General features: G+C 36.4%; 1 protein-coding gene across 2 annotated transcripts in view; it reads right to left on the reverse strand.

The window, feature by feature from the left end:
* Glra3 (glycine receptor, alpha 3) overlaps positions 1–16,718 on the reverse strand; it is a 646,799-nt gene that overhangs the window by 598,223 nt on the left and 31,858 nt on the right. For both annotated transcript variants that reach the window (XM_063274983.1, NM_053724.5), the window contains exon 2: positions 8,231–8,358. In XM_063274983.1, coding sequence (XP_063131053.1) covers positions 8,231–8,358 — 128 coding nt within the window. The remainder of the gene's footprint in view (positions 1–8,230; positions 8,359–16,718) is intronic.

A 16,718-nucleotide genomic window follows, 5' to 3' on the forward strand; every position in this document is an offset into this window, starting at 1 on the left:
TATAAGGCCTCTGTCTGTTGTAGGATTGGTAAAGATCTTTTCCCAATCTGTTGGTTGCCGTTTTGTCCTAACCACAGTGTCCTTTGCCTTACAGAAGCTTTGCAGTTTTATGAGATCCCATTTGTCAATTCTTGATCTTAGAACATAAGCCATTTGTGTTTTGTTCAGGAAATTTTTTCCAGTGCCCATGTGTTCCAGGTGCTTCCGTAGTTTTTCTTCTATTAGTTTGAGTGTATCTAGTTTGATGTGGAGGTCCTTGATCCACTTGGACTTAAGCTTTGTACAGGGTGATAAGCATCGTTCGATCTGCATTCTTCTACATGTTGACCTCCAGCTGAACCAGCACCATTTGCTGAAAATGCTATCTTTTTTCCATTTGATGGTTTTGGGTCCTTTTTAAAAAATCAAGTGCCCATAGGTGTGTGGGTTCATTTCTGGGACTTCAATTCTGTTCCATTGGTCTATCTGTCTGTCTCTGTACCAATACCGTGCAGTTTTTATCACTGTTGCTCTGTAATACTGCTTGAGCTCAGGGATAATGATTCCCCCTGAAGTCCTTTTATTGTTGAGGATAGTTTTAGCTATCCTGGGGTTTTTGTTATTCCAGATGAATTTGAAAATTGTTCTGTCTAACTCTTTGAAGAATTGGATTGGTATTTTGATGGGGATTCCATTGAATCTGTAGATCGCTTTTGGCAAAATGGCCATTTTTACTATATTAATCCTGCCAATCCATGAGCATGGGAGATCTTTCCATCTTCTGAGGTCTTCTTCAATTTCTTTCTTCAGAATCTTGACATTCTTATTGTACAGATCTTTTACTTGCTTGGTTAAAGTCACACCGAGGTACTTTATATTATTTGGGTCTATTATTAAGGGTGTCGTTTCCCTAATTTCTTTCTCGGCTTGTTTCTCTTTTGTGTAGAGGAAGGCTACTGATTAATTTGAGTTAATTTTATACCCATCCACTTTGCTGAAGTTGTTTATCAGCTTTAGTAGTTCTCTGGTGGAACTTTTGGGATCACTTAAATATACTATCATATCATCTGCAAATAGTGATATTTTGACTACTTCTTTTCTGATCTGTATCCCCTTGACCTCCTTTTGTTGTCTGATTGCTCTGGCTAGAACTTCAAGAACTATATTTAATAAGTAGGGAGAGAGTGGGCAGCCTTGTCTAGTCCCTGAATTTAGTGGGATTGATTCAAGTTTCTCTCCATTTAGTTAATGTTATCAACTGGTTTGGTGTATATGGCTTTTACTGTGTTTAGGTATGGGCCTTGAATTCCAATTCTTTCCAGTACTTTTATCATGAAGGGGTGTTGAATTTTGTCAAATGCTTTCTCAGCATCTAATGAAATGATCATGTGGTTTTGTTCTTTCAGTTTGTTTATATAATGGATCACGTTGATGGTTTTCCGTATATTAAACCATCCCTGCATGCCTGGGATGAAGCCTACTTGATCATGGTGGATGATTGTTTTGGTGTGCTCTTGGATTCGATTTGCCAGAATTTTGTTGAGTATTTTTGCATCGATATTCATAAGGGAAATTGGTCTGAAGTTCTCTTTCTTTGTTGGGTCTTTGTGTGGTTTAGGTATGAGTAATTGTGGCTTCAGAGAAGGAATTTGGTAGTGCTCCATCTGTTTCAATTTTGTGGAATAGTTTGGATAGTATTGGTATGAGGTCTTCTATGAAGGTCTGATAGAATTCTGCACTAAACCCGTCTGGACCTGGGCTCTTTTTGGTTGGGAGACCTTTAATGACTGCTTCTATTTCCTTAGGAGTTATGGGGTTGTTTAACTGGTTTATCTGTTCCTGATTCAACTTCGGTACCTGGTATCTGTCTAGGAAATTGTCCATTTACTCCAGATTTTCAAGTTTTGTTGAATATAGGCTTTTTTAGTAAGATCTGATGATTTTTTTAATTTCCTCTGAATCTGTAGTTATGCCTCCCTTTTCATTTCTGATTTTGTTAATTTGGACACACTCTCTGTGTCCTTTTGTTAGTCTGGCTAAGGGTTTATCTATCTTGTTGACTTTCTCAAAGAACCAGTTTTGGTTCTGTTGATTCTTTGTATGGTCTTTTTTGTTTCTACTTGGTTGATTTCAGCTCTGCATTTGATTATTTCCTGCCTTCTACTCCTCCTGCGTATATTTGCTTCTTTTTGTTGTAGAGCTTTTAGTTGTGCTGTGAAGCTGCTTATATATGCTCTCTCCTGTTTCTGCAGGCACTCAGAGCTATGAGTTTTCCTCTTAGCACGGCTTTCATTGTGTCCCATAAATTTGGTTGTATTGTACCTTCATTTTCATTATATTCTAAGAAGTCTTTAATCTTTCTTTATTTCTTCCTTGACCAGGTTATCATTGAGTGGAGTATTGTTCAACTTCCATGTATATGTGAGCATTCGTCCCTTATTGTTATTGAAGACCAGCTTTAGCCCATGTTGGTCTGATAGGACAGATGGGATTATTTCTCTTTCTGTATCTGTTGAGGCCTGTTTTATGACCAATTATATGGTCAATTTTTTGAGAAAGTAATATAAGGTGGTGAGAATAAGTTACATCCTTTTGTTTTAGTATAGAATATTCTATAAATATCTGTTAAGTTTATTTGGTTCATGACTTCTTTTAGTCTGTCTATGTCTCTGTTTAATTTCTGTTTCCATGATCTGTCCATTGATGAGAATGGGGTGTTGAAATCTCCTACTATGATTGTGTGAGGTGCAATGTGTGCTTTAGTTGTAGTAAAGTCTCTTTTATGTATGTAGGTGCCCTTGTATTTGGAGCATAGATATTTAGGATTGAGAGTTCATCTTGGTCGATTTTTCTTTTGATGAATATGAAGTGTCCTTCCTTATCTTTTAAAATGACTTTTAGTTGGAAATTGATTTTATTCGATATTAGGATGGCTACTCCTGCTTGCTTCTTCCGACCATTTGCTTCAAACTTGTTTTCCAGCCTTTCACTCTGAGGTTGTGTCTGTCTTTGTCTCTGAGGTGTGTTTCCTGTAGGTAGCAGAATTCAGTGTCCTCATTGCGTATCCAGTTTGTTAATCTATATCTTTTTATTGGGGAGTTCAGACCATTGATGTTGAGAGATATTAAGGAATAGTGATTATTGCTTCCTGTTACATTCATATTTGGATGTGAGATTATTTTTGTGTGCTTTTCTTCTCTTTGTTTTGTTGCCAAGACTATCAGTTTCTTGCTTTTTCTAGTGTGTAGCTTGCCTCCTTATGTTATGCTTTACCACTTATTATCCTTTGTAGGGCTGGATATGTAGAAAGATATTGTGTAAATTTGGTTTTGTCATGGAATATCTTGGTTTCTCCACCTATGTTAATTGAGAGTTTTGCAGGATACAGTAACCTGGGCAGGCATTTGTGTTCTCTTAGGGTCTGTATGACATCTGTCCAGGATATTCTGGCTTTCATAGTCTCTAGTGAGAAGTCTGGTATGATTCTGCTAGGTCTGCCTTTATATGTTACTTGACCTTTTTCCCTTACTGCTTTCAATATTCTTTCTTTATTTTGTGTATTTGGTTTTTTACTATTATGTGATGGGAGGATTTTCTTTTCTGGTCCAATATATTTGGAATTCTGTAGGCTTCTTGTATATTCATGGCCATCTCTTTCTTTAGATTAGGGAAATTTTCTTCTATGATTTTGTTGAAGATATTTATTGGTCCTTGGAGCTGGGAGTCTTCACTCTCTTCTATACCTATTATCCTTAGGTTTGATCTTCTCATTGATTCCTGGATTTCCTATGTTTTGGCCCAGTAGCTTTTTCCGTTTTCCATTGTCTTTGACTGTTGTGTTGATGATTTCTGTGGTATCTTCTGCTCCTGAGATTCTCTCTTCTATTCTTTTGATGATGCTTGTATCTGCGGCTCCTTGTCTCTTCCTTTGGTTTTTTATAGCCAGGCTTGTTTCCCTTTGTGCTTTCTTTATTGCTTCTATTTCCACTTTAATTCCTTCACTTATTTGATTGTGTTTTCCTGGAATTCTTTCAGGAATTTTTGTGATTCCTCTCTATATCTTTTTTATCTATGTTTTCCTGCATTTCTCTAAGGGAGTTCTTAATGTCTTTCTTTAAATCCTTCAACATCATGATCAAATGCGATTTTAAATCTAGATCTTGCTTTTCTGGTGTGTTTGGATATTCAGTGTTTGTTTTGGTGGGAGAATTGAGCTTCAATGATGCCATGTAGGCTTGGTTTCTGTTGCTTGGGTTCCTGTGCTTGCCTCTCACCATCAGGTTGTCACTAGTGTTCCTTGTTCTGCTATTTCTGACAGTAGCTAGACCTTCCTATATATGGGCCTGTGTGTCAGGAGTGCTGTAGACATGTTTTCCTGTTTTTTTCAGCCAGTTGTGGGAATGGAGTGTTCTGCTTTTGGGCCTGTACTCTTTCCTGCCTACTGGTCTTCAGCTCTTCTTTTTGGACTGTGTCCTGTGTCAACCAGGCAGGTTGCTTAGAGCAGAAAAGTTGGTCTTACCTGTGGTCCCGCATCTCAAGTTGCTTGTGGGGGGCTGCTTTTGAGCTCTCTGTGAAGGCAGCAACCAGGAGGACCTGCACTGCCTTTTTCTGGAGCCCCTGTGCACCGGGGTCCCAGATGGCGTTAGGTGTTTTCTTCTGTAGTCAGAAATGTGGGCAGAGTGTAGTCTCTTCTGACTTTCCAGGCGTGTCTGCCCCTCTGAAGGTTTAGCTCTCCCTCCCACGGCATTTCGGTGCAGAGAGCTGTTGATTGGTCCCTTCAGGTCTGGGGGATGTCTGGATTGTAGGGGACCTGCCGCTCTAGTGTCGATTTGGTGGTATATTACAAAAACAATATTAACAAACAATTTTCCTGTGTAATTTTTAAATTTCATAATAGAATTTTTAGGGCAGTGAGACTATTCTGTATGATGTAGACATGGTACATATATAACATAGCTGTTGTGAGTTTTATAGCCTGGAAAATTGTTCAACAGAAAGAAAGAGCTCTAGGGCAAAGTAGGGACATTAGGTTATCAACGATGATAAATTAATTACATTAATAGAAGAGACTAATAATGGATAATCAGGATGGAATTGTATGCTTCTTGTAATCTAAATTTTCTAACTCATAAACTGCTCTAACCAGTGTCTACTAATTTTACCTCAAATGTATACAGACAAATTGGAGCTACAACAAACAAACAAACAAACAAACTACATCCATTTTACTCTCATCATGAAACTTTAAAAATATGATTTATTTTATTAAATTCTACTTGTTTCTTTTGGAATGTAGAGACATAGAAAGTAAAACCTAAACTTCAGTTACATGTAGTGCACAATTGTGATCCCAGCATTTAGGAAGCTGAAGCAGGTACATTACCTGGAGTTTGAGACTAGTCTTTGGTATGTAGTATCAGTCAGTTCCTACCCAACTCAAACTGCAAAATAATGAAGCCCTTAATGGAGACCTAAGCAATAGTTAAGATATACATATATGTGTTTGTATGTATAGGTATATACATATATATCACATTTATATTGACATACACATAGATATACATGTATGCACATATATATCATATATACACATGTGTTTATACAATGTATATTTATATAAGCTATATTTATATCAAAAATGAGAAAGCAAGAAAAAGAAGTATAAATTAGTTATTAAATTATTTTTATAATTCATCCTATTTCAATAAAACTATAGCAGATATTTAATTTACAAAATGTTTGGAATTTGAAATATCTTGATGAACCACAAAAAGTAAAATCTCTGATGCTATTAGGAGAATCAAGTATCATCTTCAACCTGAGTATATAAATAAACAAATAAATTTACTTAAACACAGTCATTTCTGTAACTGGCTTGATTACTGGCTAGTGGTATTAGAATACATTTTATTTTGTCTTCTTTTTCTTTTTTTGGAGCTAAGGACCAAACCCAGGTCCTTGCAATTGCTAGGCAAAGCGCTCTACCACTAAGCTAAATCCCCAACCCCAGAATACATTTTATTTACAGAAGAACCTACCATTTATGCTCTTCACATAAATTGCAGTTATCACATTTTAAAATGATTTGATATTTCTTATATAAATCACTGGAATAATCAACCAGAACTAAAGTGTCTAGGAGACTGGCACAGCAGCCGAGATGCTATTGTGTGGTTAATAATTCATCTGCATCTTTAATAAAATATCTCTTCGGGATGTTTATATGTTTCCATAAGTATACACAGACATCTAAAAATAGACTAGTTTTTATGTATTTTTTAGTGAAGATAAAGTAATACTTCAGAAATACAGAATATGGAGTCAATAAATAATTACTAAGTAGATTTCTTCTGCCTTGCTGATAGGACTGTGTTAGTTTCACCAGGAATTCAACATCAGTTCTCAGTGTTGCAAGACGGGTCTTAGCAGTCGCAATTTTTTGCTTTTGTCCCTGCATGGTATCTCAGTAAACTGAGTTATAATCTCACAGCTACGTATTCACATTTCCTTCCTCTTTGTTAGGAAAATTATAGTTGCAAGCTTAAAAAAAAGTCAGGAGATAAAACTACTTTTAAATGGCCCCTTCTCTGAGAAGAAGGGGAGAAAGTAATAGAGGAAGAATTTTTAAAGGTGGAACTGGGGGTAGTGAATGCTACTGGGATGAAAAGTTATTAAAGAATAAATAAATTTAAAGCTATGGGACATGTTTCATGTTGAAGCAGCCCAATTGATAAATACATACTCAGGAATTTTCATAGAATTTACTCCCATCTTTGTCGCTTCTTTCTCATTATTGTTTTTTATTTTGTTTCTAATCTAATTATTTTAATGTTTGTTTGACATTTCACTTTTAAATTTTACTTATGTGAATGAGAATTTGTTTGTGCACCACATGTATACAGTGCCATCAGAAGATAAAAAGCACTAGATCCTCTACAGATGGAGTCATAGACAGTTGTGAGTTGCTGTGGAGGTGCTGGTAGTTAACACTGGTTCTTTGTAAGAACAGCGAGTGCCAAAAAACAAAACAAAACAAAACAACAACAACAAAACAGCCAGTGCCTTTAACTTTGAAACATCTACAACATCTACACAGTCATTATTTTCTAACCCCCAAATTAAAGTCAATTAAATTCCATATTATTAAAATGTTGTCCTTATTATGTAAATAATAGTCAAAATAAAATTAATTGGAGTATTCAGGCAACTTTCTAATCTCTCATTTTACAGTATGGTTATAGATATATCATTTACATAGACCTATCACCGCATGAAATAGAGTAAGAAATACTCTTAAACTAATCCTTATTTTCTTTGAAAGAAATTGATGAACAATATTTGGTAGGTGGGATAGTATTTTAAAGATGTTTAGTCACTTTCAAATATCCAGCCCCATTTCCAATAATTAATTTCCTACAATACAAATTTCTCTAGGGGAACTTAAAATGATGGGAAAGAGTCAAGCGTTGTGGCTTAACCATGTAATTCTATCCCTCATGATGGAGAGGCAGGGAAATCAGAAGTTCAAGACCAGCCTCTCTATTTAGACATGGGACTCTAACTCAAAAAATCAAGGACGCAAACAAGCAAATGAAAGGAAGGAGGTGAAGGCATGCAAGAGTGGGACAGCAACTGTGGAGCATAGGCAAAGTCCTGGGCTTGAGAACCACAGTTGGCGATGGGGAACTCAAAGTTTTATTCCTAGGTCTTAAGCTTTTTTCCCAATGAAAACAGATGGGTATTAAATAATAGATAGACAGTCAGACAGAGAGACACAGACAGTCATAATAAAGCTCTCTCTCTCTCTCTCTCTCTCTCTCTCTCTCTCTCTCTCTCTCTCTCACACACACACACACACACACACACACACACACACACACCAGACATGGGGATGGACACCTGTAATACTATACCCTATTGAGCCTAAGGCAAGAGGATTGCCTTATGTTTTTCCTTGTTTGGGTTAAATGGCTAGAATCCCCAATTAGTCAAGGATAGTCAAGGCCTTGTCTCAGAAGACCATAACCAATCAAACAACGAATAACTATTAAGGAGAAACTAGTACTGTTTGTTCCCAGAGGACACATTACACTAGCTCTAAACATGAAAATAGACTTTCCCTTTGTAGGCACAACTTTTATTTATACAGTATTTTAAAGACTATTGGAAACATGTTGCGGTTTAAGGTAGAATCAGTATTAAAACTAATCTTTAACAGCACTGCCCCCAAGGAACTAAGCAGAAGAGCTACCTTTGAAGTTGGGCCTGATTCTTGCATCATACCCGGATGTCCTCCCCATTAGTTTGTCCAGAAAATCAGAAGGTGACATTGGGGCACTTCGGGACCGTGCACTGTTTGTTTCCTTCGTGGCCACCAAACTGCAAATAAAGACAAAAATAAGACACTTTACAAACAGAAGACAAACACTGCTTCCTGAGAAAGTAAAAGTGAGAAGCAAGAATGCCTTCAGCAATAACACAGAGAGAAACTTCTATACCCCACAGTGGACACTACAGAGCACATATTTATGGATTGATGATCACTGCTTATTTATAAAAGTCTCACATATATTCTTTCATTTGAGCAGCATGTAGTATTGCACAAGGGAACAAAACTTATTTCTAAACTTTTAAGATTTCACAATCTGTTACTCAGAATTGATGTCAGATTGCCAGTTTTGCTAAAAGTATCCCGAGTGCTTGAGGCACTAAAGTATATGGATGTAGCTGTGATGTGAGGGTTTTGCTGCTTTTATTTTGACAAAGGCTTCCACTTTTTACATTTTGTGCAATTTGCTCAGCAGTCCATGTGTGTTTGTCTTCTTAAACAGCATTTGTATGAGTGACGTCCAATACTTCATTTTACCATAATGCTTCCATTTCCAATTAAAGTCATGTTTTGTGATCACTAGGTTTATGACATCAATATAAACTTTTAAATGACACAATTTAGTTCACAACACATGGCTTATTCACAACCCTGTGGACACTTAGATGTCTAGAAACATATGAAGACTTTTCAACCCCCCCATGGAAACATGCAAATCCATTGATCCTTCTAAGAAATGAATACCAGTGTATTATTTTTCTCACTGTTGTTCATTGCCTCAGGTACTTGTAAAACCAAGCAAGATATCTATAAATACTTTTGATAAATGTCTCCAGGAGAAAAGCTTTTTGCAGTGGTGAGTTACACGTTACATTAAATAAAAGGCTCTTTGCCAGTACATTTTCCCCAGGGAAATGTGAAAATAACAATGGCAACCTAAGAATGAGACACTGAATTGAAACTCCATTCTGCACCTTGTGATTGACTGCTCCTGGTTGTTTTGTGTGTGTGCGTGCGTGTGTGTGTGTGTGTGTGTGTGTGTGTGTGTGTGTGTGTGTGTTCTCACAGAGCTTAAGAAGTTGGGCTAGGAATTCAGAAAACTGTAATGAGACAAGTTTCACTCTTCTCACAAAGAGTTATGTATCCTTGGTAATTAAATTACTTCCTGGATTGCTGCAAGCCCCCTATGAATTGGCCGAGGTTTGAAAATGTTGGGAGACAGCTTTCTCCCACCATTTATAGGGAGTTGATAAACCCCACTTTCCCCTACGATTCCTACAATGTACCTCCTAAACATCTTGACATATTGGTTTTATGTTTTTTCTCTAAACATCTAATGTACTTATGTGTCCATGTTTTAGCCCCTTTCTATGATACATAATTTTATTTCTTTCATGTATGATCTCAGGTACTTCCTTACCATTATTATCTTATGATAATACTCTTTCTCAAACTAACATCAAAATTTGTTATTAAAAGAAAAAATTTGTAATTCTTTTGAGTTTTCAAACGGAGAAATGAAAAGCCATTAATAACTGCATAAGAATAACTCTTTAACTGATATTCTAGTGGTAAAATTGAAAGCAATATATTTCATCCATCTATCTATCTATCTATCTATCTATCTATCTATCTATCTATCATCTATCTTTGTCAGAATATCATCTCTACATCCACAAACAATGTATATCTCTACCAGAAAATGAGAAGATATTTATCTACCTAAGAGTAGTAGATGTTAATTTTCAGTGAATATTATCATGGCAAACAATATTACTAAGAATTGAAGTTAAGATTTAAGTTTCTTGGGCTGGAGAGATGGCTCAGCAGTTAAGAGCACCCAACTGCTCTTCCAGAGGTCCTGAGTTCAATTTCCAGCAACCACATGGTGGCTCACAACCATTTGTAAAGAGATCCGATGCCCTCTTCTGGTGTATCTGAAGACAGCTACAGTGTACTTATATATAATAAATGAATAAATCTTTAAAAAAAAGATTAAGTTTCTTCTTCATTTTTGACAAAAGTAATTATATTTATTTAGCAGATAAAATAATTTTTGTACTATTTTATTTTATTAGAATTTTATCTTTCAAAAACTTTGTGCTTTATAAATACTTTTGTTGATCTATTTCTAGAATTCTAAGATACCTTTTGAAAATACTACACACTAACTCCATCTTAAATTATACCAGTAAATGCAAAAATACATCTTTTCATCACACAATAAGCAATTATATATTCTTTGCAACAAATTATTTAACATTTGAATCAATCTGAAGACTCACATACTGAAAATTTTTATTAGTGGCCATAAAGATCTCATCTGAGCTTTGCCTTATCAATGAATTGTGATAGGAAGCTCAAGGCAGGTTCCTCACCGATAACTACAGAGAAGTCAGCTGAAGAAAATGACTGAAGAGAAGGCTGGCTGATCACTGTAACCATCTGCTACTGGTTTCCTTTGATGATATATAATGGCTGACTGCTGTCATTGTCCATCCCTACAGATCATTTATTTTGTATTTTTGAATAAAGACATCTGTTCATTTCTGATGCTGGGTACAAGAGCCATATAACAGTGTCCTGCTTTCAACTAACATCACTGAGGCATCTCTACTGTTCTGTTAGCATCAGGACTGCATTTGTCACCACATGAGAAGTTCAGAAGCAGCCTATCTGTGGAGGGTGGGAATGATTGTGTACCAAGTGTCCAATTATGTGACAACCTTTGTGTAGCAAAATTTCATTTAAAGATAAAAAATGATCTCATCTGTATATTTTTTTCTTTAATAATCTCTTCAAACTCTAGTATTGGTTAATACTAAAATAAAATGATCTTTGATATTTTCATTGTCTGATGTATTATGATCACATTTTTTTAAAAAAGAAGACATAGTAAAAAAACAAATTACATAATAAAGACAATGGAAAAGATTTTATATAGTTAATGTGGCATATTTCTACCAGTGAATATTTTTATGTTTAAAATACATCATTAAGACATAGAAGGTAGCAGTGATAAGTTGAATTCAACTTGAAGGTTGCTTCTTTCTGTGTGTGTTCATACATGTGTGCATGAATGCATGTGTGCATGTGGGGTGTGTGTGTGTGTGTGTGTTTATGATCTGAATAGAAGCAAAGCATCTTCTTCTCAACAGATCTTCCATGAGCCCAACACAAAAAACATTGGTGTACTACATTGGTATCAGCACCAAATTCCTGGTTGAATATTTCAAATTGTATTGTCAAATAGAATCAAATACTACCCACAATCAATATGTCAAATAGTTCTTTGGAGATTTGTTATTACTATTTCAGTGACAAAATAAATTTTTACTTCATCAAGTAATAATACATTTTTAAAATAATAAGTAATAAAAATCGATTCCCATTTATAAATAAGACATCTTGATTATGTTTTTTGTTTCATTTCTATAAGTCAGGTATTGAAATCATTTTGTGTAGGGCTCTGGCACCTGGGACTTTTCCAGGGAGATCTCTGGTACAGCTAAGTGCTCGGGTTTGGGCGAGGGAGAGAGAACTCAGTCAGGTGGAGGGACTGCTTCCTCTGTCTCTGCTGCTCATTCTGCTTCTTTCCACCACCACTTTTGCTGCTCAGGTCGTGCTTAACCAGCAGGAGACTGACTATCTGGTGAAGGGTGCAGGTGAGCTCCTGGCAGCAATTTCGGGAGAGATCTCTTCCACAAGTGGTGGTGTTACAGCTCTTATGACAGAAGCTCTCAGACAATGGAATAATTCCTGCACACATTTAATCCTGAACACGATTCTTAAATACAGTTTTTGGGTGGGTCAGTGTCTGACAGCAGGTGCTCCGGTGAGTTTGGCCTGAGACCATGGGAAGACCTCATCTACATATTCGGGGGCATGGTCCTGTGTCTATGACTGATCTGTTTTGAGCCTACGCGATTTGTGGTCACACCCTCATCTGTGGAGGAGGGGCTTAGGGCATTGTCCTCTGTGACAGATCTTTCTTGAACCTTTGTAACCTGTGGTCACATCCTTACCTGTGGAGCAGGGGCTTGGGGCATTAGCCTAAGTTTCTGTCTCAAACCTCTCTACAGGGGGTTGGGGGTGGGGCTGCAGCTAGAGAGGCTTTGATCTCCTAGAAGACTGGGAATGTGCCTGCCATCCCCTTTAGGGTCTCCAGTGATTTGACTTATCTTGACCAGCAATCAGGGTACTTTTCATAGCAGGCTGCCACACAATTGTACTTTTTTTAAATTTGATTTTTGTTACTCCTATAAAATTTATCAAGAAATATGATCTTGCCTTCTTAATTTTGTGTTTCTGGCTATTGCACAAAACATTGTGACTCGGATCACCGGGAATGCTAACATATGAGAATAGATTTTTGTTAAGGACAAAAATTGTATGAGTAGAATTTCATTAAATTGTTTATTAAGCATTAAATACTGAGGCCTGGCAAATATTCTACATTATTCCTTAGAGAGTTTAATAAGAAAAAGATTTAGGAGACTAAAAAAAGCTTATAAACAGAATATTTCTATTTAAAGATATATGTATGCACACATTCACACACATCACTAAATACCAGCATTCTGTTAACAAAATGATATCACCCATTGTTTATACAATTAATAGTCAATGTAATTTTAAGAAGTGAAAAAATTGAATCTCCTAATCTCCTGTAGTCTAGTATGAGACATGGAAAGTATATTTCTGCCAAATAGTTTTAGAAGTGTAAACCATTTCAGTGCACATCAGAAAAGCCATAGAAACTATCTACTTTCTCTAAAAAGCAACAATGGATTTTATTGCTAAATATTATCTTATGATTTTTCAGGCTTAAATTTTCATAATAAATAAAATAAAATTGATAAATAAGACATATTTAATATAATTATTTATCTAACTTGAATTTCCATGTTGAAGCCTGTGGTAATAGAATGTGGAAATTTGTGCCGCTTACTAACTTACAGACATAAAGTGATCATAAAAGAATTTCCAGAGGTTGGTTTAAGCTCCTCCCAGTTTGAGGTCACGGAGGGAAGACACTGATTGATCTTTGAATGAGCAAACCTTTGCTAGACACTTAGGTTTTTTGTGGCTTAATTTTGGCCATTTTATATTGCAGTACTATGAGAAAAACATTTCTTTTGTGTATACACTCATATTTCCAACTGACTATTACCATTTCCTACATGGGCTACTGCCAGAGAGCCATACAATTAGGTTGAAGTGTTTGGTTTTATTTAGATAGACTTAATTTTGAGTGAAAGTGAATTTGCCTGGGAAAGGACCAATGAGTCATGTCTATGAAATAATACTTTTCCTTTCATAAAAATGAACAGACTTTGCATACATGTGAGACTTTGTGTTGCCTCTAATTCTTGATCTTATGTGTTCCTAAAACTTTCTGCTTACACAATAATATCTGAGTTTTGTACCCTATTAACATTAGCTGTAAGATAATTTATATTTAAAACATTTCATGCTAAAACATACATAAAGCTCTATAATATGAATGTGCAGTTTTGAATTGTCAACTTCATTTGCATACATATTCAAAAGTGTTTGTTTTTACTTTATTTTTTAGCATCAGGGTACAAATAGGAAATGAGAAAGTTTACAGTATTAATTGAAGAAAGATATTCTGAAAATAGACATTATCATCAAGGTCAGATTTTGTTCAAACCTCTACAACAAAGCTAAGATATTTACAAGTTGCAATGACTGTTAGCAAATTGTCATAATCAGCATTTTTAAAAGAAGCGAACTTGACTCATATTTGTGAGTCTTCTCAAAATCAATGTTAATTAGATTTCCTCCCACACTTGGCTGCTGCTCATTTCTTTGGTGTGCTGAAGATCCCACTTACTATTAACTTCATTTGGAAATCATGTAAACATATTCCCTTAAAACATTTTTAAAATCTAAATATTTTACATATTAATTGTAGAAAGACACAGTATTTGAAAGTTCAGAAGCTTTTTAAATATAATTCTTTGAGAATTTCAGTAATATATAATATGTTCATATTCACCTTCAGGCATCCCTTCAACACCTCCTAGATTTGCCATCAACCTTTCAATACTCTTTCACCCCTGTCTTCTTTTGATGTAAATAATGCACCAAGTCCATTTAGTATTACCCACACTCAGGTGAGTGGAATCATCCTCTGAGTGTGGTCAGTATGCCGGGATCATTCCCTTAGAGAAAACTGACTTTTCCTTTCCAAGAAATTATCAGTTTTCTGTAGTTCCACAGTTAGGTAGGACAGGTGAGGGCTTATGAGTCTCTCCCCTCTGTGCTAGAATGTGGTCAGGCTTGAACTTCTATAGACCTTATGCAGCGCAATCACAGTGGGTGTGACTTCGTGAGTGCAGTTGTGCTGCAGAATCCGGAAGTCACTGTTTCAATCTGGTTCTCTATGACCTCTGGCTCTTGGGATTGCTCTATTCTGTCTTCTGGGTTAGTTCCTGTTCTTTATAAATGGGATGTGATACACACAACACACTTTCTGCACTTTTATTAGTTATAGATTTCTGCATTAACTGCCACCCAGTGAACAAAGAAACTTCTGGAATAAGGTCTGAGAGCTGAACTAACAGATGTTTATAGAGATAGAGATTTACAAGATGGACGGAAAATATGTCCATTTGGCAGAATACAAGTAGAATCACAAATCGAACCTTTTAAAGGTTTGAATACATTACTCACTTAATTTCTTGACATCAAAATTGTCAAGAACTTTGAAAAGATAAACAGAGTTTTTGGTGGTCAAATCCAGTGCTTTTAACTTTAGTTAAAATCTCAACTGCTTTATCAATGCTAAATGAATATTCGCATTGTAAGCGGTAATCAGAGATTTAGAGTAGGGAATATTACAATTTAAGAGAAATTTTTTGTATTTATGGCTTCAAACCTCAATGCATATTACTTTTTTGAGTTGATTTGAACAAGGTGACCTGTTGAGAACAATTGAGTATTCAAATTAGAGGCAGAAAGGTGGTTTGTGCAACAGAAAGTGTTCCTTGTGTCTTCTATGTCTCCATTTATGTCTTGTAAAGTTCCTTGGGAACATCAAGTCCAGTTGTTATTGCTTGACATTGTCTGAGTGAGAGTAAAACACAGCCCCAAATGGAAGAAATCAGTGTATTATTCATTTTCATTATGCTTCAGTGTAGGAAGAACCGAAGAAAACATAATCCATCTTAAAATAAGTGACATTTTGATTATTTCAAACAAAATCATTATGTTTAAGGGAATTTTTGCAATTAAGACATTATTAATAGATTTTTTTGATTTTTATATTAACAGGAAGATCAATGTAGAATAATATAAATGGACAATTTTTGAATACCTCTGCAGGAACATAAATACTAAACATAATACCTGATGGACTATGGGTTCTTGAATCTTGCTACTGGGTAATGTGTTAATAAAATATGAGTATTGTTTTTAAATGATCTCATTTCTTCCTGAAATGAGTATGTGGAATTTTACATTGCCAACAGAAATGACAACTGCCTCCAGGTTATTAAGGTGCACAAGTGTTGCAAATGGTATCACAATAACCTAGGTGAGTATCATTAGTTATACTGAAAGAATAAAAAATGCAGCTAAGAAGTCAGAAGTTTTAAAAAGCCCTAAATACCTCAATTTCCAGACCCTGCCCTCTACCTGTACTAGCTGACCATAAAGTTAGATGAAAATCTTAGAGAACAATCTTGAGAAACAGGGAGTTTCTCCTCGTGATTTTTTACTGGTATTCTTGTGATTTTCCAATGACACCACCCCTGCCCCCTTGGGTTGTGGTTTCTCCCTTTAAATACCCTTTCTCCCAGCCTCTCAGGGTCGAACTCCACTGCCCCTGCATGGGATATGAGTCTCGACCCCAGTGCACTGGTTCCTATCAAAAAACCTCATGTTTATTACAGTAAGGACGGTCTCATGTGAGTTCTTGGGGAGTCGCATCATCCAGAGACTTGAGTGCAGGTCTTCCCGCTCTGGGGGTCTTTAATTTGGGGGCTCATCCGGGATCTCGCAACCACCCACAACTCCGAAGACCTTCTTGGAAGTAAGGGGGATCCCCAATTGTGTCTGAGTGTGTGGCCACTGTCTGTGTCTGTCTCTGTTCTGGTTCTGGTTAGTATCGGTTTGAAATAAGGGAGTGGACTTGGAATCCCACTCTGTGCAGCCACCTCTGTGGTCTGTGAGGACCCTCTGGCCTCGGAAGAGGGGAAGCCCCGGGCCCGAAAGCTGCATCCCTGGAAGACGTTCCACAGGTGGAGAGCAGTCGGGAGGACCCGACTGTGGGCAGTCAGGAGGACCTGACTGTGTTTTTTTGGAGCAAAGGTGACAGAGTGCTCCTTTTACCTAGACGGGATTGGATGAGGAATCCCACTCTGTCAGAGGTTGCGTTCGG

Source organism: Rattus norvegicus, chromosome 16 (assembly GCF_036323735.1).
Source record: "Rattus norvegicus strain BN/NHsdMcwi chromosome 16, GRCr8, whole genome shotgun sequence".
In the NCBI taxonomy this organism is placed as follows: domain Eukaryota; kingdom Metazoa; phylum Chordata; class Mammalia; order Rodentia; family Muridae; genus Rattus; species Rattus norvegicus.